Source organism: Bos mutus, chromosome 1 (genome assembly GCF_027580195.1).
Source record: "Bos mutus isolate GX-2022 chromosome 1, NWIPB_WYAK_1.1, whole genome shotgun sequence".
Lineage (NCBI taxonomy): Eukaryota > Metazoa > Chordata > Mammalia > Artiodactyla > Bovidae > Bos > Bos mutus.
The window spans coordinates 152,019,568-152,047,399 of record NC_091617.1 but is presented as its reverse complement, the minus strand read 5'-3'; the positions used below and the strand labels follow the sequence as shown (position 1 = coordinate 152,047,399).

Below are 27,832 nucleotides of genomic sequence, written 5' to 3'. Positions count from 1 at the left end.
GTCCAGCATATAGCAGATGCTCAGTAAATGTTTGCTAAGAATGTTTGCTAAATTAACAAGGGAAGAAGTGATTGGACTCCCTCATTCTTCCACCGATGCGTCGGTCCGCAGGGAAATAAACCGGCGGGAGCCAGCCCAGTGTCTGAGGGCGCTGGTCACGCCTCCGCGGCGGGACAGGGCCTCTGTGGAGCCCCGCCCACGAGGCGGTGAACACTCAGTCTTTAGAGCCCCGCCCACGCGGAGGCGGGGAGTCCCGAGGCCCCGCCCACAAGAAGGCCGGGCCTGCGGCGCGCGGGAAGCGGTGCGCGCGCGGCGGCGGGAGCTGGTGGCCCAGCGGCCTGAGCGTTTCTCTTCAGGTACTGGTTCTCCCGCGCGGACTCTCGCGTCCCCACGCTTTCCAGGCCGGGCCTGGGTGAGGGGTGAGGGGCCAGGTTAGGGTGGCGAGCGGCCCTCGCCGAGGGCCAGCCGCAAGGACCCGGGAGAGCTTCGGAGAAGCGCGCGTGTGCGCGGCTGGCCCCCGGCCCGGCCTCAGTGCCCCCGGCGGCCTCCTCTCAGCCAGGTCTCAGGTCCGGTTCCGGCTGCCCCCTCGTCCCCGGCCTCGGTCGGCTCGCCGAGCAGCCCTTCCCCCGCGGCCCCGGCCCTCCCTCACCCCCGGTACCCGTCGCCCCGGGGCGCCCACCCCCTGATCCCTGGGCTCGCCCCCCTCTCAGCTTGGCCTGGCCCGGCCCGGGCCTTGCTTTCCCCTCCCTGGGTGTCCGTCCCTCGTTGCTTTTCCGGACGTTCCCGGAGAATAAACTGAAAACAACCGAGGACTCCGCGAACCACTTAAGGAGGAGCTGCGAGGGTTGCGTCAGAGGGCCGCACTGACATCCTCTCCCAGGGCAGCGTCTTTAATGGTAGGCAGGGCTCCTGGCTCAGGCTTGAGCGTTCAGTGCCTAGTCCTCGGCTCGAAGATTCATCTCATCACTAACCATTTGCAGCTCTCTCTCCTCCGTCTTTGGAGAACCAACGGGGGCACTCCCCACCACCCCCTGAGGAACTGTGTTTCGCTCCTTGAAGACCCCGGAGGATGAAAGTCATCACTTGCGAGATCGCCTGGCACAACAAGGAGCCGGTGTACAGCCTGGATTTCCAGTATGGAGCCGCCGGGAGGATCCACCGGCTGGCCTCCGCTGGGGTGGACACGGCTGTCAGGGTAAGTGGGGCACGGGGAATGGGAAGGGCCCAGGAAGCAACGTTGAAGTGGCGTTCTCCATTCTTGTGTTTTTATAATGACTGTTAAACGCAGGGCTTCCCAGGTGGCCGGCTCGGCGGTAAAGAATCTGCCAATGCAGGAGACGCAGGTTCGATCTCTGAGTCTGGAAGATCCCTCTGGAGGAGGGAATGGCAGCCCACTGCAGTATTTTTTTCCCCTGGGAAATCCCATGGACACAGGAGTCTGGGGTTGCAAAGAGTCGGACAGGACTGAGCATGCACACTGCAGGCAATCATCACAAATTATTGTACTAAGTTACCTAGCCCAGGGGCTTCCCAGGTGGCACTAGCGGTAAAGAATTCGCTTGCTAAAGGCAGGAGGTGCCAGTTGGATCCCTGGGTGGGGAAGATCTCCTGGAAGAGGAAATGGCAAATCCACTCCAGTATTTTGGCCTGGAGAATCCCATGGACAGAGGAACCTGGTGGACTACAGTCCATGGGGGTCTCAAAGAGTCGGACACAACTGAGCAACAAAGTGTATGTATATGTGTGTCCAGCCCAGATGGATAATTTGTCAGGACCTTGAGTCAACAGTGAGGCAATAGAGAGCAACTTTCTTCCTAGGGTCCTGTTACATAGACTGATGTCACTGGATGTGGTGATGTTATTATTTCAGAACCCTGAGGCCAGTTTCCTCTAGGGGAAGAGTTTGCACAAGGAGGAGGTGGGAGGCAGTGGCACAGGAGGTTTATGTTTCAGATAGGAGTTACTTCCTCTTACGTTTCGAAACAGAAACTAAATTTTCTTTCTGAAAATCAGTACAGGGTTGTTTTAGTAGGTGCAGTATGAAGCCTGCTCACTACATGTTTCTCTGAATGAGTGTTTTTGTATCAACAGGTCTGGAAGGTAGAAAAAGGACCAGATGGAAAGGCCATCGTTGAATTTTTGTCCAATCTTGCTCGCCATACCAAAGCGGTCAATGTCGTACGTTTTTCTCCAAATGGGGAAATTTTAGCATCGGGAGGGGATGGTGAGTATTTTACTTTGAATCTTTAGAAACCAGATACACACATGTCTCATAGTCAATACTGAGATTTGAGCTAGATATACTTTCTCATTTCAGAGGTTGCTTGACCCTCTGAATCTGTCATTTAGATAATTTAGGGGAGTTACGGGGATATGTTATGGGGAGTATTTCATTCTTTTTTTATAGCTCAGTAATATTCCATTGGATTTATGTACCACATCTTCTTTATCCATTCTTCTGTTGATGGACATTTAGGTTGCTTCCATGTCCTCGCTATTGTAAACAGGGCTGCAGTGAACAGTTTCTGTACTTTTGTATACGTTTGAAAATTCCCATTATAGAGGGAATTCCCTGGTGGTCCAGTGGTTAGGACCCAGTGCTTCCACTGCTGGGGGCCCTGGTTCCATTGCTGGTCAGGAAACTAAGATCCCATAAGCCACCCAGTATGCACCCCCAAAAAAACCCCAAAATTTCCATTATAGAGCTTAAAATATCTGATACTGAAAAAAACAATTTAAGAACACAGTAAATTAGTAGAAAGTTTTGTTCAGAAGGGAAACTTGCTGTTCCTGCCCGAATTCTTAGAGGTAAATCCTCATGGCCATAGTGTCTGTAGATATTGTAGATATTGTTTAATGTCCTAAAAATCCAGAAGTGAAGAGGCCACACAGGAAAGCATGACTTGCGTTTAATCGACTCACTCTGCAGATGCTGTCATTCTGCTCTGGAAGGTGAATGATAACAAGGAGCCGGAACAGGTTGCTTTTCAGGACGAGGATGAGGCTCAGCTGAACAAGGAGAACTGGACTGTCGTAAAAACCCTGAGGTAACCTTGGGAGGGACCTGCGGAGGGGTTAGCTTTAGGACCTGAATGCATTCAGCTGATAGGCATTTAGACTTTCATATCTCACTTAAAGCTTTTACTTGTGCAAGACAGTAATGCAGGCATAGTTTAAAACAGCAGCCCCCCAATATTTTTGGCACCAGGGACAGGTTTTGTGGAAGACAGTTTTTCCACAGACTAGGGGTGAGGGGTGATTTCAGGCTAATTCAAGTGCATTACATTTTTTGTGCACTTTATTTCTGTTATTATTATGACATTATAATATATAATGAAATAATTATACAGTTGTCACTTGCTGCTCAGTGATAGAGTTTGCATATGAGTCTGCAGGCAGTTGATTCTTCATGGTCTCCCGCAGTCCTCCTCCCCAAGCCACTCCCCAGAGCTCACATCATGGCCTGAGCTCCACCTCGGATCATCAGGCATTAAATTCTCACAAGGAGCCTACCACCTGGGTACCTCTCAAGCACCATCAGGGCTCGAGGCCCTGTGAGAATCCAGAGCCACCTCTGACCTGAGAGGAGGCGGGGCTCAGGCAGTAATACGATCGCCAGGGAGTGGCTGGAAATACACAGGAAGCTTCACTCGGCTCCTCCTGCCTCCTCAGGCCTCCTCCTAGCCTCCTGCCGGCCAGCTCAGTTCCTAACAGGCCACGGGCTGGTACCAGTCCAGGGGTTGGGGACCCCTGGCTTAAAAAGATAAAAATATGGATTAAAATGGATTTTCCATTAAAAGCCATTAAAATAGGTTTTCCTAGTTTCTCTTATAAAATTTTCTTTAGTAAACTTGAATCAATTTTAAAGATACAAGTATCCTTGAAGGTAGTACTTTATAGCTACAGCTAATATAGCTATGTAGCTCTAGTGGGAATTCTACAATCCCATTGCATGGGCCTTGAGTTTGCCTTTAAATTTTTGACATTTGTTTTTTTTCCTCTCCTCAAGACAAGAATTGCTTTTTCTTTTCTTTTTCCTCTTTGGATTCTAGGGGCCACTTAGAAGACGTGTATGATATTTGCTGGGCAACTGACGGGAATTTAATGGCTTCTGCCTCTGTGGACAACACGGCCATCATGTGGGACGTTAGTAAAGGTAGCTGATGTGTTTTTGCTATTGTTGGGGGGAAAATGCAAGTGTTAGTCGTTCAGTCATGTCCGATTCTCTGCAACCCCGTGTACTACAGCCTGCCAGACTCCTCTACCCATGGAATTTCCCAGGCAAGAGTACTGAAGTGGGTTGCCATTTCCTCCTCCAGGGGATCTTCCTGACCTAGGGTTGGAACCAGGTCTTCTGCATTGCAGGCAGGGTCTTTGCTGTCTGAGCCACCAGGAAAGCCCATTATTAGGGGAGCAATATTCCAAGTGGCTGAAAAGCTGAACCATGAAACGCTTCAGAAGAGTTTCTTTAGCGAACTGAAACAGAAGTTTAGCTGGACAGCTTAGGGATTATCCCCGTATGCCAGGGATGCAGTCGGAATGTATGAGGTTTAGCAGTGGTGTTATGAGTCATGAGTTGCTGATGCCAAAGCAAGGTAGACACCGAGCGCCTGGGGGTGCAGACATGACGAGGGAGCAGGTGGGGAGGGACAGGGCTGATCCCAGCCTTCACGGACCTGAGGATCTTGGAAGGTTATCAGGTCATCATCATCAGTGGGGCATTGCCTGCTCGATGTAGTGGTAGCTGTGATCAGGTTTCCCTTGTAGCTCAGCTGGTAAAGAATTCACCTGCAATGTGGGAGACCTGGGTTTGATCCCTGGGTTGGGAAGACCCCCTGGAGAAGGGAAAGGCTACCCACCCCAGTATTCAGGCCTGGAGAATACCATGGACTGTATAGTCTTTGGGGTCACAAAGACTCGGACACGACTGAGTGACTTTCACTTCACTTCATGGTCAGGTTTACATTTCAGGACATCAAATAAAGCAAAGGATACCTTGCTGCTTTGAAAGAACCTGTTTTGGAGGGGTGTGGGAGGAAGTGGGAGGTAAACATGTGAGAAGTTAACTACAATTTGAAAGTAGCAGTGGTGGCCAGTGCCTAACCACTTTTCCCCGCCGCAGTCCTGCAGTCAAGCTTGGTGTTTTCTCCCAAACCTCTTCCTCTCCTCTCCTTTATCTGGTCATTCTCCACCAGCCCAGATACCCAGGTCAGGGGTCAGGCTGTGGCTGTTGGCATCCTCTGCAGTCTCAGTGCTGCATCCGCCCAGTTTCCGTCCACGCTGTAAAAGCCTCTCTTGTGTTAATAGTTCCGTGCTGTCCACTGAAGCAGCTTCTCTTGCCTCCTCTGTGTCACACACACTCTTTCTAATCAGTCCGCGACATTTCTGCCGAGGGGAGGACCAGCGTGACCAGCATCCTCATCTTCTTTTTCCCAAACCTTGATATTTTGGTGTCTGCGGACACTCCATCCAGCACCTCTGAAACCAGCTGTAATGACCTTGAACACTGCCAGCACTCTGGGCACTCTTGCAGGTGCTGGAAAATACCCAAATATGATGGTCAAGTTCTAGCAGGTTGTGAATAAGTACGCAAACGTCCATCCAATGTTAGGAAGTGATAGCGCCCTGAGGGGGTCAGAGAGTGGTCGGGTGATCAAGAAGGCTTCTCTGAACACGTGGAGTTTGAAAAGAAACTGGAATGAAGTTGGGGAGTGAGCTGTGTGCATTGTTTCGGGGAACGGTGTTCCTGCATGTGGGAACAGCAAGTGTGGAGGCCCTGTGGCTGGAACGGCTTGTTGTGTCCAGGCAACAGGAAATTGAGGGTGTGCAGGAGCAGGAGGGGGAAGGAGGACCTGAGGCTGGAGGGTGGTGGTGGGCCCGGCCACCCGGGTCAGGTCTCAGGTTATCCTAGGTGTGATCGTGAGCTGCCAAAGGGCTTTGAGCAATAGAGCAACCTGATTTTACTTATTAGCACGTGGCATGCTGATCCTGGGACAACAGAGAAGGGGGCAGGGGGAGGAACAGTTTTTAAGGAGTGTGGAAATAGAGACTTTATTGTAAGCCTTTGTTTTAAACGTGTAACATGGGCAAGGTTATTCAAAGTCAGTAAGTTTTTGTATTTGTGGATTTGCACGTGCTGTGATTCTATCTACTGCCCATCACCTTCAGTTCAGTTCAGTCGCTCAGTCCTGTCCTACTCTTTGTGACCCCACAGACTGCAGCAGGCCGGGCCTCCCTGTCCATCACCAACTCCCAGTTTGCTCAAACTCATGTCCATTGAGCCAGTGAGGCCATCCAACCATCTCATCCTCTGTCATCCCCTTCTCCTCCCGCCTTCAACCCTTACCAGCATCAGGGTCTTTTCAAATGAGTCAGTTCTTTGCATCAGGTGCCAAAGTATTGGCGTTTCAGCTTCTGCATCAGTCCTTCCAATGAATATTCAGGACTGATCTCCTTTAGGATGGACTGGTTGGATCTCCTTACAGTCCAAGGGACTCTCAAGAGTCTTCTCCAACACCACAGCTCAAAAGCATCAATTCTTTGGCTCTTAGCTTTATTTACAGTCCAACTCTCACATCCATACATGACCACTGGAAAAACCATAGCTTTGACTAGATGGACCTTTGTTGGCAAAGTAATGTCTCTGCTTTTTAATATGCTGTCTAGGTTTGTCATAACTTTTCTTCCAAGGAGCAAGTGTCTTTTAATTTCATGGCTGCAGTCACCATCTGCAGTGATTTTGACTCCAGAGCTGAAAAATGCCCACTTGGTCCGCACTTGTCTTGTCTGCTGTCCGCTGTCCCAGAGCTGGGCATCTGTCTCTGAAGACCTGTCCTCTGACAGCTCTGATAGGGACACCTCAGGCCAGGCGGCCTGCCCCCCACATCAGCACATCTGCGGCTGGTCCCTCAGCACCTCCACTTCTTGCTCGTCTCCTTCCAGGAGCCCCGCAGTCCACTGAGCCCTCTGCTTCCTGGTCTGTCGGCCCCTCCGGCCTCTTGTATTCTCCCTGTCCAGCTTGTTTCCCAAGGGGATCATGTACGAACACAGACCGTCTTCGTCCACCTGCCCCACCAAGACAAACCCCAGCCCAGGATCGGCTGTGGTCCTGGTCCCGGGCTGAGCACAGCTGGTCACAGACCCACACGCTGCACCCCGAGCCCCTGCAAATGCGTCCCCAGCAGCCTCCGGGGGCGGGTGGGTGGTCCCAAGGTCCCTGCCCCTTTTGCTTGTGAGGTCCAGTCCCACCCCTGTTTCCTCAATAGCCTCCCCCACAAACCTCCGAAGATCTCCTGAAACTACTTCTTCACCCCCAGCCACCTTAATCTCAGCAGACTCCCAGAGAAGAGCCTCATGAAGGGGAGGGGGACGGACAGTTACTCTGACATCTGTGGTGTGCACACGAAGGTCCCTGGCGACCTCGAGGCCTGCGGTTTTAGGGGGCAGTGGTGGGTGTGGGGAGCGGGTGCCCCTGGCAGAAGATTGAGTAAGTGAGAGGCGAGGAAATCGCCAGAGTGAGTGGCCAGGTGTAGAGTGCTCCCCCCAAAAGAGGGTTTTGTTTCTCAAAGACTGGCCAAGGCTTCCTAACCCCCTCCTCGGTTCTTCCAGGTTGTCTTTGTGTGCGACTGGTTTTATCCTCCACGTTTCTCCCCCAAAGCCCTTTCCCATCCTGGCCCGCCTTGCTTTGGGGCAGACCCTTGGCTCTCACCCAGTCTCCTGTCCCCTTCCTACTAATGACACTTCCTGTGCGTGCTCTCTTCAACCCTCAGCTTCATCCTTGAGATGCAGGTCACTTCCCAGCTCAGCGTTGCGCCGAGCCGCACTGTGAGCCCCCAGAACCTTTCTCTCGCACATGAGGGTGTTGCACACACCAGCGGTCTCAGCTGCCTGTCATTTCCCCGAATGCCAAGCTGGCTTTCACCCCATGGGTTTGCTCAGAATGCTGCCTTCTCTCCCCGCTGGCCCCGCATGTCCTGCCTTACCTGGAGACCTGAACTCTGAGCTCACGCCTTCACCCTTGCCCCCTGCTTTCTTGCGGCTGCCCCTCGTCCTCCCCATGGTGTCTGTGTGTGCCCTGTGGTGGTCTGTTCCCCCCTCCCACTGACCCTGCCACTCGTATTCTTTCTCTCCAGCTTGCTCTCCAAGGGGATTGTGTGTGCATAGCTGCCACCGGGAGCTCTGAGCTCCCTGGGAGCGGGCACCACGTGAAGTTATCTTTGACCCCAGAGCCTGACGTGGGATTTGGTACAGAGGCTCAATCGCCCGGTGCTGAATGATGGAACAGCAAAGGAATAATACTTAAATTGTGGTTTATACCATTTGTGCATTAGCGGGTTTTAGTAATGTGTTGTATGCTTTATCCATAGGCCAGAAGATCTCAATTTTTAATGAACATAAAAGTTACGTACAAGGAGTAACCTGGGATCCTTTGGGTCAATATGTTGCTACCCTGAGCTGTGACAGGTAAGTTAGTATTTGATGAGTTGTCCTCATCTCTGTTAGCTTTAAATTTTCTTCAGAGGTATTTTTATTACAGCTTAACCAATATAAACCACAATCTAGCTTTGATTCTTTTGTTCCTGATTTCATAGAAAGCGTTTTATTTTACTGTTATTCTTAAAACAGAGTAAGAAATTGGAAACTGATTAGGACAAAAGCCTTACACAAAGTTAGTACTTAAGTCTTTATTGAATGGGTGAGTGAATGCAGAAATGGCTCTGAGTTAAATCTGAACTTTTTTAAAGAAAAAGTCTTTTATAAATATGACTTAGGAAAGAAGAGATACCTAGTGGTAAGGTTGGATATTTATTTCATTTTTTTGATTAGTGTTTACTGCTACAGTGATTTTAACAACTCCGTTTAAATTAATTTGAAAAGAAGATATTTTGTCTTGTTTTCCTCCTTGTTTCAAAGAGGTCCTGTTGCTGTATTTACTGGTGTAATTAAATACAGTAATTTAATTGTGTTCTTGGAACAAAGAATTTTTTAAAAAGCCAGGAGGATTTCCCTGGTGGTCCAGTAGTTAAGACTCTGTGCTCCCACTGCAGGGGACCTGGGTTCAATTCCTGGTCAGGGAACTAGATCCTACAGCTGCAACAAGGCCTGGTGTGGCCAAATTAAAAACAACAGCAACAACAGAGGCACCAGTCATTGCTCACCAGTCATAACAGTCCTTTTTCACGTCTCTTCAGCTTTGCTTCTCAGATTTATAATGGTCCTGCTCTAGCCATTTGCAGATTTGTTTTAGATTGAAAATTATCACCAGAAAAAAAGTACATAATGACATTTTTAATATAGAGCATATAGAGCCAAATTATACTAAAGTCTTTTGTTAGGTTTATTACTGCCATAATTGAGAAGTGCCTCCCCTGGTGACTCCAATGGTTAAGAATCTGCCTGCAGTACAGGAAACCCAGGTTCAATCTCTGGGTCGGGAAGATCCCCTGGGGTAGGAAATGGCAACCCACTCCAATGTTCTTGCCTGCAGAATTCCATGGACAAAGGAGCCTGGTGGGCTACAGTCCATGGGGTCTCAGAATCAGACACAACTGAGTGACTAAGCACATACAGCTAATTTTAAGTATAACAAACTGGATTTCAGATAACCCTGGAATGAAAACACTAAGGAAGAATTAGTGTTTATCTTTTGAAGAATCTCCTGTAACATTTCAGTTGTCATTTATTTTCTGGTATATGTGGGGGAATTCTTTGGCTTTGCCCCAGTGACATGTGGGATCTTAGTTCCCCAACCAGGGATTGAACCCATGCCCTCTGCAGTGGAAGGGCTGAGTTATAACCACTGGACTGCCAGGGTAATCCCCTGGTGTATGTGTTTTATTCAACACTCAGGAGTGAAACAGTCTGATTGGCTTGGGGAATAATATATTACCAACAACCAGTTTACCTGCTAGTGTTTTCCTTACTCTTGCAAATCCCTGAGGCCAAGACCCTTCCACACAAAATCAACTTCACAACAGTCGTGCAGATGGCCATTGGGCCACACGTCCAAGACCCGAAGTTCATCTCCCTTGACAAGTTGAAACATTCCATAAAAAAGTGAAATTACAGCGTATTTCCCCCCTTCATTAGCAGTAGCCTTTCAATTGTTAATATTTGCCCGAGTCATTCAGTTAAGTGTGAAAGTCTTTGGTCAGTGGTTTTGCAGGCTGCAAGTTGTTGAAGCAGTCTTTAGTTCTGGTACTAGATTGTTTCTATGGGAAACGTAATTCACTTACTAGAAGAGATAGGTCAGACTTGTCTTCTTTGTTTAGGATCCTGAGGGTGTACAGCACGCAGAAGAAACGTGTGGCTTTTAACGTCTCAAAGATGCTGTCTGGAGTGGGGGCCGAAGGAGAGGTACAGGATTGACATTCATCCCACCTGTGCTTAAGTTGGGACCCAGGAAGCCGTGAGCACCTCTGTATCCTGCGGCTAAGCCCCTGGCGGCCAGGCCCCCACACCTGAACTGCAGTGTGACTTCCTCTCAGACTGCCGAGTCTCAGTGTGGGGGTGCTGGGCTGACCTGAGTGGGAGTGGGGACCTCTGGGGGCCAGGGGAAGAGTAGGTGGTGAAGCTCAGTGGTTTCCAGTCCTGCATGAGCTATGGAGTCACCTGGGCAGCATGTAAAAGTACAGGTGCCTGGGCCTCACCCCCAGAGACGCGTTTCACGTGGCTGGAGGCAGCCAGGGCCCCAGGTCTGATGTGCAGTGAGGGCCAGGAACCACTGACCAGGAGCGTCCCAGCCCTAGGCAACAGGAAGGCAGGTGGGTCCAGCACCTTCCAGGCAGGTAGAGGGGCAACTCGGGCCACTGGGCTGGTACCCAGGAATGGGAAGTGTTCTGATCTTTGGGAAGAAGCGGCAAATAAAGGTAGCACCCTGGTCCTTGAGATGTCAGATGACGGAGTACTAAGGCAGACAAGGAGCTGAAAGGGAGCGAGCTGGTTACTGGAGCAGAGGAGGGATGACTGCAAAGCAGTCCTGGGCAGCAGGTTAATAAGGCAGAGTGAGCTGCGGGCTGGGCTGGGTCTGGAGGGTTAAAAGCTTAGTGTTTGTAAAGTGTTAGGTGCATGGCAGCAAAAACTGTTCCACATAGGTGTTCAAGCAGTGTTGTCTGGGAAGATGATGGGGTTCCTGTTTTCTTTTTAAAAAGGGTTCATTCAGTGGGAGATTCTAAATATATACACACAGATAACAAACAAAAGGGCTCCTAGTTACCTTCCTGCCTTTTCCCAGTCTCATTTCCCAGGCAAAGCACTGTTCACAGCGTGGTGTGTTCTTACAGAGGTATATCATTTAATAATTGTTAAACGACACAAACACGTAGACCCACTTCGGTATTCTTGCCTGGGGAATCCCAGGGACAGAAGAGCCCGGCAGGTCGCAGAGTCAGACACAACTGAACAAATTTACACTTTCACTTTCAAACACGTAGATACACACACACACGCACACGGCTTTCCTTACCAACAGTGGGAGATGAGTTCAAGACTGATGGCCTTTGCAGTCCTGTGTGATTATTTGAGTTGTAATGTGTTTCAATTTCATACTTATTATTATGTCAGTAATAGATGACAATATGTAGTGAAGAGATAGGAATTGGTAAGCCTTTATTGTGAATGTGAAGATTCGGGATAACATGTAAACTTCATGTGCTGCAGGCGAGAAGTTACCGGATGTTCCACGACGACAGCATGAAGTCGTTCTTCCGAAGACTGAGTTTCACTCCTGATGGATCTTTGCTCCTCACGCCAGGTGTGTTTCACGAAGCTTTGGATTTGAGGGCAGGAGGGCAGCAGTGCTGGGGTCTGTGCTCCTCATTCTGGGCTGCTTTTTGCAGCTCAGGGAATTCTGATGAAAGCACTGATCCCAACTTGTCCACACACTGAACTCTGTTAAGTCGCTTCAGTTGTATCTGACTCTTTGCAACCCCATGTAGCCCGCCAGACCCCTCTGTCCACAGGATTCTCCAGAAAAGAATACTGGAGTGGGTTGCCATGCCCTCCAAGGGGTCTTCCTGACCCAGGGATTGAACCCACGTCTCTTAGGTCTCCTCCATTGGCAGATGGGTTCTTTACCACTAGCGCGACCTGGGAAGCACTTCCAAAACCTCCAGGGAGCTTCCAAAAGTCCTGGTACTTGGGTCCCACCCCGCTAGAGATTGTATTTTAACTGGTTTGGAGGGTGTGGTCTGGGTTTTGGAATTTCAAAAAGATCCCCAGTGGTATTAACACACAGACAATTTGGGAGCCACTAGACTAGAGTGATAAATGTATTCTCTTAGATAAATTCAATTAAAAAAAATTTTTTAACAAATTCCTTTTCCCTAGACATGTATACCGAGGTCATAGTTCTAAAACTAATGAGAAAGTGCCCTTATCATGTTTATTCTGAGTAATGAAGCATCCTATTGTGACAGGGTCTAGACACAGACATGTCAGGTCGGAATAACTTGTGGCAGTGTAGTGGTTAAGTCTGACAGGTCAGCAGAATCAGTGAGGACATGTCAGGCTCGTTGCCTGCAGGAGGGCAAGAGGGTGAGCCTAGCAGAATCAGCCAGGACAGTGCTATGGCCAGCGTGGTCTCAGAGACCAACCCCTGCGCTCCACTGCTCAGGTACCATCCTGTGTGTGATTCAGTGATGTGAACCCCGGGCTCAGCCAAACGGGAAGGCGTGGGTCAGGTTTGCCACTACGTGTTCCAGCCAGGCTGGGTGGGGGCCCCAGGAGTGTGTGAATCACACAGACGTGTGGATCAGACTGTAAAAGGACAACAGAGAACATGTGGGAATGACATTGGCTTGGGGGTGGTCCCAGGACCAAGAGTAAATAGTTGCTTAAGTATATTAAAAGTTACTTACTAAACTCAGTATCAAATCCTTTTTCTAAAGGGCAGCTCTAAAGACATTTTCAGTTCAAATCGGATACCAGATGGGTTTCTACTGTCACTGTTAACGATTCTCAGTGGTGTTAATAAATGCAGGAAATGCAATGACAGAGATTGGAAAAGAAGAGAGAAAACGTTGTGATAGGATTATGTTTCTAGAAAATCCAAGAGATTAAAAAAATACTATTGGGATCAAAAAAAGAATTTGATAAAGTGGCTAAATATTGTAAAAATATATAAATTCTGTATCTGCTACACTAGAATAAGTACTTAGAAATGTGAAAAGGACAGTTGTTCCATTCATAATAGTGCAAAGTCCAGAAGACATGGGACTACATAGGAAAAAATTTAATAAGGCACAGAGCCTTGATGAAGAAGACTAGAAAGTCTTATTGATGGTTATAAAACAAGTTCTGAACAAATAGATATTTCGTGTTCTAAAAATTAACATACTCATTGTTTTCCATTTAGGATCCCATTTAAGGTTTTTTTGGTTGTTTCTTTTGGTTTTCTGTTTTAATTGGATGACATCTCAGATTTGTTTAGTTGAGTAAATGCAAAGAATAATGCAACCAGCTTCCCATGTGGCTCAGTGGTAAAGAATCCACCTGCAATGCAGGAGATGCAGGTTCAATCCTGGGAGTCCTCATCCAGGGAGTCTGGAAGATCCCCTGGAGAAGGAAATGGTAACCCACTCCAGTATTCTTGCCTGGAAAATTCCATGCACAGAGGAGCCTGGCAGGTTACAGTCTATGGGGTCACAAAGAGTCAAACATGACTGAGCGACTGAGAATGTAGCACATATGAAAGAAGAATAACACTTGAGCAGCATCTCCTTGTCTGAATGTCAGAGATTTTATAGTGCAAAAAAAGATGTGCTTTTCATCATAGGGGACTAGAATGCAAAAGTAGGAAGTCAAGAGACACCTGGGGACAGGCAAGTTTGATCTTGGGATACCAAATGAAGCAGGACAAAGGCTAACGGACTTTTGCCAAGAGAACACACTGGTCATAGCAAACACTCTCTTTCCAGCAACACAAGAAAAGACTATAAACGTGCATCACCAGATGGTTAATACTGAAATCAGATTGATTATATTCTTTGCAGCTGAAGATGGAGACGCTCTATACAGTCAGCAAAAACAAGACCAGGAGCTGACTGTCGCTCAGATCATGAACTCCTTATTGCCAAAGTCAGACTTAAAATGAAAAAAGTAGGGAAAACCACTGGGCCATTCAGGTATGACCTAAATCCCAGCCCTTACAATTATACAGTGGAAGTAAGAAATAGATTCAAGGGATTAGATATGATAGAGTGCCTGAAGAACTATGGATGGAGGTTCGTAACATTGTACAAGAGGTGGTGATCAAAACCATCCCCAAGAAAAAGAAATGCAAAAAGGCAAAATGGTTGTCTGAGGAGGACTTACAAGTAGTTGAGAAAAGAAGAGAAGCGAAAGGCAAAGGAGAAAAGGAAAGATATATCTATTTGAATGCTGAAAGATATACGCATCTGAAGAGTTCCAAAGAATAGCAAGGAGAGATAAGAAAGCCTTCCTCAGTGAACAATGCAAAGAATTAGAGAAAACAATAGAATGGGGAAAACTAGAGATCTTTTCAAGAAAATTAGAGATACCAAGGAAGCATTTCACACAAACAAGGGTACAATAGACAGAAATGGTATGGACGTAACAGAAGCAGAAGATATTAAGAAGAAGTGGCAAGAATACACAGAAGAACCATACAAAAAAGATCTTCATGACCCAGATAACCACAATGATGTGATCACTCACCTAGAGCCAGACATCCTGGAATGTGAAGTCAAGTGGGCCTTAGGAAGCATCTCTACAAACAAAGCTAGTGGAGGTGATGGAATTCCAGTTGAGCTGTTTCAAATCCTAAAAGATGATGCTGTGAAAGTGCTGCATTCAATATGCCAGCAAATTTGGAAAACTCAGCAGTGGCCACAGGACTGGAAAAGGTCAGTTTTCATTCCAATCCCAAAGGAAGATAATGCCAAAGAATATTCAGACTGCCATACAGTTGCACTCATCTCACACGCTAGTAAAGTAATGCTCAAAATTATCCAAGCTAGGCTTCAACAATACGTGAAACAAGAAATTCCAGATGTTCAAGTTGGATTTAGAAAAGGCAGAGGAACCAGAGATCAAATTGCCAACATCCATTGGATCATAGAAAAGGCAAAAGGATTCCAGAAAAACATCTGCTTCACTGACTACGCCAAAGCCTTTGACTGTATGGATCACAACAAACTGGAATATTCTTAAAGAGATGGGAATACCAGACCACCTTACCTGCCTCCTAGGAAACCTGTTATGCAGGTCAAGAAGCAACAGTTAGAACCAGACAGAGAACAATGGACTGGTTTCCAAATTGGGAAAGGAGTACGTCAAGGCTGTATATTGTCACCTTGCTTATTTCACTTATATGCAGAGTACATCATGTGAAATGCCGGGCTGGATGAAGTTCAAGCTGGAATCAAGATTGCGAGGAGAAATATCAATAACCTCAGATACGCAGATCACACCACCCTTATGGCAGAAAGCCAAGAGAAACTAAAGAGCCTCTTGATGAAGGTGAAAGAGAAGAATGAGAAAGCTGGCTTAAAACTCAACATTTAAAAAACGAAGATCATGGCATCCGATTCCATCACTTCATGGCAAATAGTTGGGGAAATAATGGAAACAGTGACAGACTTCATTTTTCTGGGCTCCAAAATCACTGTGAATGATCACTGCAGCTAGGAAATTAAAAGACACTTACTCCTTGGATGAAAAGCTATGACCAACCTAGACAGCACGTTAAAAAGCAGAGAGATTATTTTGCTGGCAAAGATCTGTCTAGTCAAAGCTATGGTTTTTTCCAGTAGTCACATGGATGTGAGAGTTGGACCATAAAGAAAGCTGAATGCTTAAGAATTGATGCTTTTGAACTGTGGTGTTGGAGAAGACTCTTGAGAGTCCCTTGGACTGCAAGGAGATCAAACCAGTCAATCCTAAAGGAAATCAATCCTGGATATTCATTGGAAGGACTGATGCTGAAGTTCCAATACTTTGGCCACCTGATGCAGAGTCGACTCATTGGAAGAGACCCTGATCTTGGGAAAGATTGAAGGCAGGGGGAGAAGGGGATGATAGAGAATGAGATGGTTGGGTGGCATCACCAACTCAATGGACATGAGTTTGAGCAAACTCAGGGAGATATTGAAGAACAACAGCGAATTCTGGTGTGCTGCTGTCCGTGGGGTCACAAAGAGTTGGACAGAACTGAGTGACTGAACAACAATAACTGTTATCAAATCAGTATGGTATTGGTATGGGTGCTCAGTCACTTCAGTCATGTCCGACTCTGCCACCCTATGGACTAGCTCACCAGGCTCCTCTGTACCCGTATTGGTATAGGAATAAGCATATAGATTAGTGGACCAGAGCAGAATCCAGAAATAGATCTTGGGACAAAAGGAAATTTAGTAGGTAACCTGAGGGTATTTCAGTGGGAAGAATGGGTTAGTGAGTGAAGAATGCTGGAATGTCTAGATGTATGGAAGAAAATGAAATTGGATTCCTAGCTTATATATAAAAATAAATCTCAGGTGAACTCCGTACTTAAATATAAAAAGTGAAAATGTAAAACTCTTAGAAGAAAATCTAGAAGGCCTTTCTAGGACTGGGAAGGACCAAGCAAAAGACTGGAGACCAAGAAGCTCTTAAATGACAGACCTACTTGGCTGTAGAATGTAGATCTTGCCTATAGGCAAGAGATGCAGTAGACAATATCAGTAGTCATGATGGAGCTGGAAAATAATGTTCATGGAACAGGAAAGAAAGTGCTAAATGATACCGTATGTGAGCGCTCTTCCAATTGGCAAGAAGAACAGAAAAACAAAGGGAAAAAATCTGGAAGAGAGAAATGAGAGCCAGATACAAAAGGCAGTTTGTAGAAAAGCAGATCTTCATGTGATATCAGCACACACAGGAGAATGTTCAGAAACCCAGCAACAGTCAAGGCAGTGCCGGTTACCTTGATATAAGTTAGGTATGGCTCTATTCATGTCACACTGAAAAACAGTGAAAATACCTATGGCTGAAGGGTGTGGGTGTGGCTATTGCTGGAGGGAGTGTGGATTATCAGAGCCTTTCTGGAAAGCAGTCTAATAACCGTTCAGTGCATCTGCTTTGCTGAGTCGTCTGAGATTCACTTCGTTAAGAAATGAAAACAGTTCATAGGGTATATGTCCAAGCGTGTTTATTGCAAACATGGTTTGTAGTTGTTAAAAAAAAAACAAAAAGCAGTACTCACTTAGAGAGGATGAATTACGGTATTTTCATACCAGTGCACAGCAGGCAGCTACTAACGAAAGGATCCATTGGTGCCATGCAGGTAATGAGCACAAGTGTGAATAACATCTCATTTTGTAAAACAGATTTTAAAAAGCCACTGTATAATATACCTGCAGTTGAGTTATAACTGGTTGTGATGATTATGTGAGCATGGAGGAAATTAGCAGTGACCCAATGGTTTGTTAAGATGGATTATTTAGGGATGGAAGGATGGGTGAGCGGGAGAGGGTAGGGAGACACTGGGTCTGTCTGCTGCCCTCCCCTGGGGGTATGGAATGGTCATGTGGAAGACTGTGTGGTTGTATAGGTGTGTGGAAATGTTAGTATAAAACAGGGAGATGTTCCCAAGAGTAGCTGTGTGTGACTGGCATTCTCCAACAAGGTCTGACCTGGTTTTGAGTATAGCTTGAGGTGAGCTCTCAGATGTGGACTGCTCCCCAGGGCAAATGCAGCTTCTGCGGGGGCTAGAGATGTCAGCAGAGGGCTGGTCTCCTGGCAGCCTCAGGGCGCCATCAGGCAGATTGAAGAAACCCAAGTCTCAGTGCCGGGGACCAGCCCCGGCTGATCCAGGGTATTCAAAGGAGAGACGGCATAGGCGAAGATCAGGAAACAATTGCTTAATTAAACGTTAATTAAGGATATAAAGACTAATAAAATGAGGATAGCTCAGTGAGGAAATTCAGTGGAGAAAAGAGGCTGAAATAAGGATAGCTCAGTGAGGAAATTCAGTGGAGAAAAGAGGCTGAATAATTCAGCCAGAAGGTAAGAGAAAGAACGACATGGTGAGACCAAGTTTCGGTGAACAAGGCCGGCACTTTATTTTCCAAAGTAGTTTTTATACCTTAAGTTATGCATAGAGGATAATGGGGAAGGGGATGCAGGATAGACTCATATGCAAAAAGCAATGATTTGCATCATCTTCTGGCCCGGAGGCCTTTAACATTTTAAGACCCTTTCTTCAAAAAAGCATTTTTCTCTAAAGGTGATTGGTCATCCAAAAGCGTTAGATGATTTACATCAAAGGTGTAGTCTTCTGGGTAAGGGATATGGAAACTTAGCAGCAAACATTGGCCCAACAAGAAAATCCTGAATCAATCTTTTAACTACTCAAAGGAATCTGTGTTTAGACAGTTTAGAACATTTTAACATGTGGCCGGAAAAAGCTAACTCTTTTTTTCAGAGAGAGTAGTGGGGAGAGCCCCAGTAAAGTCAGAGGTTTAGGTGAAAGCACAAGCAGAAAGTAGGCAGACTCTGGTTTTGGGGTATATGCTCGAGAATTTCCAGGGACTCCTGAAGCTCGATCCGCCTTTGCGTATGCGAGCCTCCTTCCTCATGACCTTTGTCATGGCGGAGTTCCTCACTGGCTCCCAGCAGTGATAGAATTCCAGTTGAGCTATTCCAGATCCTGAAAGATGATGCTGTGGAAAGTGCTGCACTCAATAGGCAATTGAGCTCAGGCCGGTGGCAGAAGCAGGTGTGTTAAGTGACCAGGGCAGGGAGGGAAGAGGTGAGTATGGGGGTTAGTTCCATTTGACCAATCTTAGGAGCAAAGATGGAGAAGGCAGTGGCACCCCACTCCAGTACTCTTGCCTGGAAAATCCCATGGACGGAGGAGCCTCATAGGCTGCAGTCCGTGAGGTCGCTAAGAGTCGGACACAAGTGAGCGACTTCACTTTGACTTTTCACTTTCATGCATTGGAGAAGGAAATGGCAACCCACTCCAGTGTTCTTGCCTGGAGAATCCCAGGGACAGGGGAGCCTGGTGGGCTGCCATCTATGGGGTCGCACAGAGTCGGACACAACTGAAGCGACTTAGCAGCAGCAGCAGCAGCAGCAGCAGGAGCAAAGATTGATGTTATCAAAATACGTGTCAGCCTACGCATTGTCTAGAATACACTCTTTTTCTTTTGCTACTAGCATCTGTAAAGGAATGAAAGTAGGAGCTTTGTCTCTCTGCTGCTTGGCTGACTGTCATTCATCATCAGTTCCCTGTGCAGTAAAACTGATACATGAACTGGATTTCTGTGTAACTGTTTTCCCTCCACTGGCTGCTTTTAAGATTTTTCTGTTTGTCGGTGGCTGTAAGTAGTCCTATCCCAGTGTGCCTGCCGCAGTTTTCTTTGTGTTTCCTGTGCTTGGGGTTCATTGACTGGCTTAGATCTACAAGTTTATAGTTTCCATCAAATTAGAGGAGCTTCTAAAAAGAATATATTTATTTATTTGGTTGTACCTGATCAGCGGCTTCCCTGGTGACTCAGATGGTAAAGCATCTGCCTGCAGTGCAGGAGACCTGGGTTTGATCCCTGGGTCGGGAAGATCCCCTGGGGAAGGAAATGGCAACCCACTCCAGTGTTCTTGCCTGGAGAATCCCATGGACGGAGGAGCCTGGTAGGCTACCGTCCATGGGGTTGCAAAGAGTCAGACACGACTGAGCAACTTCACCCAGTCTTAGCTGTGGGCACGGGATCTTTAGTTGCGGCACGAGGGAACTAGTTCCCTGACCAGGGATTGAATCCCAGGCCCCCGGTGTTGGGAACACAGAATTTAAGGCACTAGACCTTCAGGAAAGTCCCAGATGTGGGGAACTTCGCCAGTTACTTCTTCAGAGACTTTCTGCTATCATCCTCTCTCCCCTCTCCTTCAGGGACTCCAGCCACACATGTATCCCGCTGCTTGAAGCCACCCACGGCTCACTGATGCTCTGTTACTGGACTCCCCCACCTCCGCCCCCTGCCTGCCAGCGTTTTATTTTGGATAGTTTCTACAGCCGTGTTTTGAGTTCACGCACCTTTTCTTCTCTGTCACCTGCCCTTGGTGCCATCCAGTGTATTCCTGTGACAGTGTGGTTTTCATCTCCAGAGTTCAAGTTGGTTCTTCCTTATGCATATCTGCTTTCCTTTTGCTTCTAGAACACGTGGACTACAGTGTTTTTTTCTTTTTTTTTGGACTACAGTTTTTAAAACAACTCTTTTAATGGCTTTGTGTACAAAGGGTTGGTTTCGATTGACTTTTTTTCTCCTCATTATGGATATTTTTCTGCTTCTTGGCGTGCCTGATAATTTTTTATTAGACATTGTGGGGATTTTACCTTAGTGGATACAGGTGTATTTTCATTCTTTTTTTTTTCTTTCTAAATTTTGGCTGTGCTCCCTGGCTTCAGCATTTGTTGTCTGTAGCCTTTTAACAGTTGCCGCTCTGACCAGTGTGAGGTGGTAGTTTAGATTTGCATTTCTCTATTAATTAGCGACGTTGAGCAGCTTTTCATCTGGGCCATCTGGATGTCTTCTTTGCAGAAATGCCTATTCAGGTCTCCTGGCCGTTTCTGATAGGGTTGTTTTGTTGTTGTTGTTGAGTTGCATGAGCTGTTTGTGTATTTGGGAAATCAAGCCCTTGTCCGTAGCATCAGTTGCAGATACTTCCTGATTGTCTGTCTGATTGCTGGCCTCCTTAGGGATGGCTCTTTCTTTCCCATAGTTTTCTCACGTGTGTTTACTGCCAGCGTAGGCTGAAGACTCTGGAGGCCCCCGCAGTTCTCTCTCTGCCCCGCCACCGCATGCTCCACCAGGCCTCTTGGCTCCCAGCTCGGGGCGTCTGCTGGGCGCTGCCTGGGTCTCCTCCACCTTTTCGGGGCCTGGAACCTACAGGCAGAAAGCGGGGGCAGTGGCGGGGCTCGGGTCTCTTGCTTCCCATCTCTGTGAGATTGCTGTCCTTCATGGGCTCGTGGACAGTGTCCCCCGGACCCTGGTTTCAGTGTTCTGCCAGGTATTTTAATTCTTTCAGGGGAAGGGTCAGTTGGTCCCTGTTACTCCAAGGCTAGATGCAGAAGCTATTTTCAACTTTCTAAACCTTTACATGAATGACTTTCCTGCTAGCTCAGCTGGTAAAAGAATCCGCTTGCAATGTAGGATATCTCGGTTTGATTCCTGGGTCGGAAAGATCCTCTGGAGAAGGGATAGGCCACCCACTCCAGTACTCCTGGGCTTCCCTGGTGGCTCAGCTGGTAAAGAATCCGCCTGCAATGCGGGAGACCTGAGTTCAATCCCTGGGTTGGGAAGATCCCCTGGAATAGGAAATGGGAACTCACTCCAGTATTCTTGCCTGGAGAATCCCCACGGACAGAGCAGTCTGGTGGGCTACAGTCCATGGGGTCGCAAAAAGTCGGCCATGACTGAGCAACTTAGCACAGCGCAGACAGCATGAAAACATCCCTTGATAAGGCGTTTCTATGTGACCCTGATTTTTCCTCGTCAGGTGCTGACCACAGGGTGACTTGCCTCATCCACACACCTTCCTTCCCTTCTTTTCAGGTCTCAGGTGCCCGTGAGTCTCAGATCAGAACATGGTGTCCTCATTGGTTCATGCATGGTTCTCCTTGATTCTTACATGTGTGTTAGTCGCTCAGTCACACCCAACTCTTTGTGACCCCATGGACTGTAGCCCACCGGGCTCCACTGTCCATGGGATTCTCCAGGCAAGAGTGCTGGAGTGGGGTGCCATTGTCCTCTCCAGATGTTGTTATCTTAGTCTGCTGTTGCTGCTAAGTCGCTTCAGTCGTGTCCGACTCTGTGACCCCATAGATGGCAGCCCACCAGGCTCCCCTGTCCCTGGGATTCTCCAGGCAAGAATACTGGAGTAGGTTGCCATTTCCTTCTCCAGGGGATCTTCCCAACCCAGAGATCAAAGCCTGGTCTCCCACACTGCAGGCAGATTCTTTACTATCTGAGCCACCTGGGAAGCCCTGGATTCTGATATTCATATATAAAATAAGACAAAAGTGAATTCTGTAAGGCATACAGCAAACTAGTCTTTTATGAAATTATGTCACTTATGTCCCCAGGGGCGGGGCTTTGTGGGGGAGGGGTGGAGATGTGTTTGATCTGAGAGCTTGGCTTGTTTGACCTTCTCTGCCCCTGTGTTCGCCCGTCACCAGAACCAGGCATGGAGCTGGTCAGCCTGCCGTACCGCCTGGTGTTCGCCGTCGCTTCCGAGGACTCGGTGCTTCTGTACGACACCCAGCAGCTGTTCCCGTTCGGTTACGTGTCCAACATCCATTACCACACCCTGAGTGATATTTCCTGGTGAGTGGACAGTGAGGACACGTACCCTCCCCTGGGGTAGCCCTGCAGTTGGCTTGGTTGGCTCTTATTTACCAGCTTTTTTTTTTTTTGAAAAAAGTATTAACAAGGAAAGCTGTGTCTCACTTGCTACAATACTGCTTCTGGTGGTCATCTCAGTGGGTGTTGATGCCACACGGATCGCCCTGTGGATTCTTCTCATTCTCATAAACTGAAGGGAAGACGCCTGGGCTCCCTGGTCGTCCAGGGACTTGCCAGGCCCCCGGGAGGAAGGAACCCCAGACACAGAGGGGGCCCCAGAAGTGGGCCTGTCCTGGGGGGTCGCCGCCCTGGCCTTCCTGCTTGGGGTTCTCAGCACCCTGGGCGCCTTCCTCCGTCTCCCCGCCCGCTGGGGCCCAGCCTGGGCCTGGCCGCCCCACACCCGGTTCTTGCTCTTTGTAACTCTTGATCTTCTTTTAGTCCTCTTCTGATCTTGGTGGGCGAGAGGAGGCCGTCTCACCTAGATTCCCTGGTGAAGTTCATGACGAGGCAGAGATGCTGGGGCCCTGAGAAGCTCGAGGCGGGTGGAGCGGGGGGCGGGGAAGGGGTCACACTAGCCCTTTCTCAGCCGGGCCCCCTCCCCACAACGACTCTTGTCTTCAAACAAAGCTGGGGACGGTGCTCGCACTTCCATTTTCCTGCCTGGTGATGAGCGCACCCAGAGTGGCCAACAGCGTTCGGTAAACTTCCTCCCTTCTGCTTCTTTTTGGGAACGAAGGTCCAGCGATGGGGCCTTCCTGGCCATCTCTTCCACAGACGGTTATTGCTCCTTCGTGACGTTCGAGAAAGATGAGCTTGGAATCCCCCTGAAAGAGAAGCCGGTTCTGAGCCTGCGAACTCCCGATACAGCGAAGAAAACCAAGGGTCAGACCCCCTCTGGATCTTCGCCAGGACCCAGGCTTGGGGAAGGGACCCCCACCGGCAGAGTCCAGGACCCCAGCAGCCCTTCCACCACCCCTCCACAGGCGAAACAGTCTCAGGCCCCCCCGGCGGCCAAGGACACCCCCACGGCCGCTCTTGGTGCCAGAGGCTCCCCAGCAGGGCCTCCCAAGGAGAAGCCCCTGCAGCCCAGCGGTCAGAACGCCAAGGCCCAGCCGTCCCGGAGGGTCACCCTGAACACCCTGCAGGCCTGGAGCAAGCCCACACCCCGGTAAGCACGCAGACGCAGAAAGAACGCGTCCTTGCGGTTGGAAAAACAGCAAGAGCTGAAAGCCCCCCGCCTTGTACTGTGTGAGCTCCCACACGGCGGCCAGAGAAACGTTTCCTGACGTCCGAGGGGCCCTGTCCTTGCTCAGACCTCCGTCCACCTCGCTTCTGGTGGTGGAGGGGAGTGGGACGGTGTTTGAAGTCTTTTTGATATTAAAGTCCCCCCTTAATTTCCTGTGAGCTTCTTGCAGTTAGAATTTTAAAAAAGTAACTGTTGAGAATTGAGACTGTGGATTTTTTTAAAAAGAACCATCCATGTCTTAGAGCTTTCATACTGGAAGCCACGTCCGATAGGCTTTATATGAAGCACCTAGCAGGGTGGTTAGTGTGTCATTGGAAATTAACAAAGCATGGATTTTGAAGCTTTTAGATGACTGGTTGACTATTATTTATGTGACGATTTAACTGAGTACATGATCCTTATTTACTGAGTAAGGAGGCCTTGGTTTCCTTGTTTCCTCGGAAACTTGGTACCATATACGGTCAACCTCTGTGATGCTCACGACCTTTTACTTCTCTTTTTAATCCAGGAGAATAAACTTAATACCCTTAAAGACAGATTCTCCACTGAACTCCATATCAACCCCTATAACTTCCAGCCCTTCCACAGAGGAAATTCAATCAGGTAAGTGACACTGTGGGCTTCCCTGGTGGCTCAGCTGGTAAAGAATCTGCCTGCAATGCGGGAGACCCAGGTTTGATCCCTGGGTCGGGAAGATCCCCTGGAGAAGGGAATGGCCACCTACTCCAGTATTGTTGCCTGGAAAATCCCGTGGACAGAGGAGCCTGGTGGGCTGCAGTCCATGGGGTCACAAAGAGTCAGACACGACTGAGTGACTTAACACTTTCACTTTCAAGTGACACTGTTACTGGTCTAATATAATTAACGAGAATATTGTCTCTTTTGGAAATGAACAGTGCGTGACTTTAAGTCACTTCTGAGAAAGAAGGATGCATCTTGGGACTTCCTGGTGGTCCAGTGGCTAAGACTCCACTCTCCCAGTGCATGGGGTCTGGGTTCAATCCCTGGTTGGGGAACTAGATCCTGTGTGTCTCCACTGAGACCCCACACAGCCATATAAATAAAAATAAATAAAACCTGGCTTTAAAAAAGGATGCATCTTACCAGGCTTGTCGTTTAAACCTGAGGTGGGGAGATGGTGTAGAGCTGGTTCTCAGTTCAGCCCTGTTGGCGCTGTGGGTGTCAGTCCTCGCTGTGGGGCTGTCCTGTGGATGCAGGTGGCGTAGCAGCACCCCTGGGCACTCTCATCCCTTCCCCCTGCTGGTGACATTCTGCAGTGTCACCAGACTCTGCCCACTGTCCCTCGAGGGGCACAGCCACCCCTGGCTGCAAACCGCTGGGTCAGATCTCCCCCTCAGATCCACGAAGGACCAGGCCAGGCAGTCCAGTTCCTTTGTCTGGACACGAAATTTATCTCGTAAACTTCAGCTCTTAACTTAGAGACGTCTTCACTCACCTGCCAACCTTGTGTGTGTTTAAGCCTCAGAGACGCCTGCAGACCCTCAGGTCAGCCCCCTGGAGCTGAAGCGGCCCCGACTCGGTGAGCATGGAGAAGGACCCCGAGTCATGGACCCTCAATGAGACCTGTCCTGTGCCTGAAGGCGGCTAGCTCTGGGGCACCCGGGTGCCAGGGAGGGGCGGGCCTGAAGGCAGCTGAGAGCAGCACCGTCCGTCGGAAATGGATTTCTGTAACGGAAGATACACGTGGACTGGTCTTCTCCAGAGATATGTCTCCTCTTGTATTTAGGATACATTTTTCCCTCGGAGATGTGAACATCTTAATAGATTATATTCTCTTTTTCTTGAGTTTCTGAGATGGGAGCCCTGTATCATCTGTGGGGTCGCAAAGACTTGGATACGACTGAGCGCCTTTCACTTTCAGTGTTACCTGATGTGAAAATGAGTGACTCCTGCCTTGGAATATTTGTATGAAAACGCAGACAGTTGACGGTGGACTCTCCTCCAGCCGGAATTAGAGGAGACAGTACTTTGAGGTTTATTCCATTGGGTTTTAGTGTGTTGGATTATTTGATCAACTTAGCTTCTAAATAGTTGATTAACTTTTGGAAGTTTGTTATGTTTGCTTTCAGATTTTAAAGGTAATAATGCTCTTTTTAGAAAGATAGTAAACTAGAGTGAATTAGGGAAAAAAACGGGGTTGGAGGTGGAAGTCATCCATCTCACCACCTGAAGGAAACCCTTGCTACTGTTTCAGCATATTTCCTTTTTAAAATCTTTTTTTTTCTGTTATTTTTGGGAAGAGGAAGGGTTGCAATTTTACTGTATATGCAGTTTGGTTAACACATAGGTTACCTTCTTGATTTTTCAAAGCAAAAGAAGTACCTATCCTTGGTGGCCTGTGCTTCTGCTCACTCAGCACCTGGGCTGCTGGTGTGGTCCTTTTCCTCCTGTGGGTAAATGGGCCTTGCGGGCTGAGATGTGTGATGTGCCGTCCCTGCAGCGGGCGTCACACATTTGGAGGCTCCTCTTAGCACAAGAGACGCTGGCTACGTGACTGAGAGGTGGCGACGGGCACAGCCCCAGGCGCCGGTGCGGCTGCCTCATGCTGAGCGGAGCTAACAGCTGCTTCCACGACGCCTGAGGCCGGCACCCTGCATGAAGCCCCCGGGTGGGGCTGCACCAGCGCCCCCTGCCCTTTCTGAGCCAGACCAGAGGGCGAGTTCAGGACCCGCACATCCCACCTCTGGCGGGGAGCCCCTGAGGGTGGGAGAACGACCCTCCTCAGCTCAGGCCAGCAGCAAGCAAGAGAGTTGGAAAGAATTTGGTTCTTTGTTGCCTCATCCACAGCCTGTGCACATGTGTGCGCTCAGTTGTGTCCGACTCTCTGCGACCCCATGGACTGTAGCCCCTGACAGCCTCCTCAGGCCATGGGATGCTCCAGGCAAGAATACTGGAGTGGGTTGTGTGTCCTGCTCCAGGGGATCTTCCCGAACCCGCCTCTCCTGCATCATCAGGCAGATTCTTCACCGCTGAGTCACCTGGGAACCTCCGTCCACAACCCAGTTATCAGGAAAAAGAGCCCGCCTCCCTCTCCACGGGAAAGAGGCAAAGGGGGTGATTTACAACGTGGAGAGCTTGCAGGTGAATCGACGAAGAGTTATAGTAACACGAGTGTGGGTCACATCCAATACGAAGATGTTTTGAGAGGTCGAAGAGCAGCTGTTTTGACCAGGGTTCCACCTTGAGGTCCCCCAAAGAGCTGTCAGACGTTGATGGCCGGGTCCTGCGGCCCAAGTCTGGCCTTCTTGGTCTGGGGTGCCAGCCGAACCTCAGGATTCTTGAAGGCCCCTCTGGCGATCTGAGGCGCAGCCAGGATTGAGAAGTCAAGAGAGGGAAGCTTCCCCTGGAGGCAGTCTCTGCTGGTTAAATGCATCTGCACGGAAAGCTTTCTCTTGTTTCTCTGGTCCATCACTGAGGGACAGCAGCGCTTCTATCCAAACCGAAAGGATAACAATGTGTGGGAGATGCCATCAGCTCTTCAGAGGAAAAATGACCTTAAATTTCCTGCAGCTAGGGACTTCCTTGGCGGTCTGATGGCTAAGACTCCGGCGTGCTTCCAATGCAGGGGCAGGGCACGGGTTCAACCTCTATTCGGGGAACTAAGATCACATGTGATAGGCAGCTCAGCCAAAAAATAAAAATATCCTGCAGCTGGAGCGACGTATCTTTTGTAGGGATTGGTCCCATGCAAACAGGAGTCACTGTGGGTCCTGCGTGCCTTGGTGAGCAGGTCTGCTTCTCTGACCACCCGCAGCAGAGGGGCGACAGCAGGAATGGGGAGGAGGCAGGGTGCTTGTTTATAGGCACAGTTATTACCTGTTTGCCACCCTGACTATAAATTACACACTCGGCAATAAGAGCCCCAGCAGCAGCACCCCCACGTCCTGATCCAAAGCCTCCTGCTTCCACCCAGGTGGTGGTGGGGGAGCTGCTGCTGTATCCCTGCTGAGTGCAGCGACCTGCTCGCCGTTCTGATCTGTAGGCAGGTGGGGTTTGTGTCTGAATCCCGGCTGCCTGCTGGGTGGAGAGAGGCCTGGGAGAACTTGATAACAAGTTTCCTGGAGTCTGGGGAGGAGTGGCCTGTAGGCCTTCGGGGAAGCCGGCAGCAGAGGTGATGGCTTCATCACACCAGGCCTGGGTGACCAGGCCTGTCAGGGCGCCCACCAGGGCCAGGGCCCCCCGTGGGGAAGAGGCAGGAAGGGAGCAGGAGGGTGAGTCAATGTCT

General features: G+C 48.8%; 1 protein-coding gene across 2 annotated transcripts; it reads left to right on the top strand.

Moving 5' to 3' along the window:
• Positions 1–244: 244 nt before the first annotated feature.
• Positions 245–27,263, top strand: CHAF1B (chromatin assembly factor 1 subunit B). 2 transcript variants are annotated; one of them, XM_070377562.1, is made up of 12 exons: positions 245–356; positions 981–1,195; positions 2,092–2,224; positions 2,930–3,047; positions 4,053–4,156; positions 8,367–8,463; positions 10,272–10,356; positions 11,659–11,752; positions 22,175–22,322; positions 23,077–23,508; positions 24,095–24,189; positions 25,067–27,263. In XM_070377562.1, exons 2-12 carry the CDS (start codon positions 1,070–1,072, stop codon positions 25,165–25,167), a joined length of 1,533 nt encoding a protein of 510 aa, XP_070233663.1. In that variant the 5' UTR covers positions 245–356; positions 981–1,069; the 3' UTR covers positions 25,168–27,263. The 2 variants fall into 2 exon arrangements, with proteins under 2 accessions (XP_070233663.1, XP_070233671.1); XM_070377570.1 differs by lacking the exon at positions 245–356 and adding an exon at positions 380–896.
• Positions 27,264–27,832: the final 569 nt, after the last annotated feature.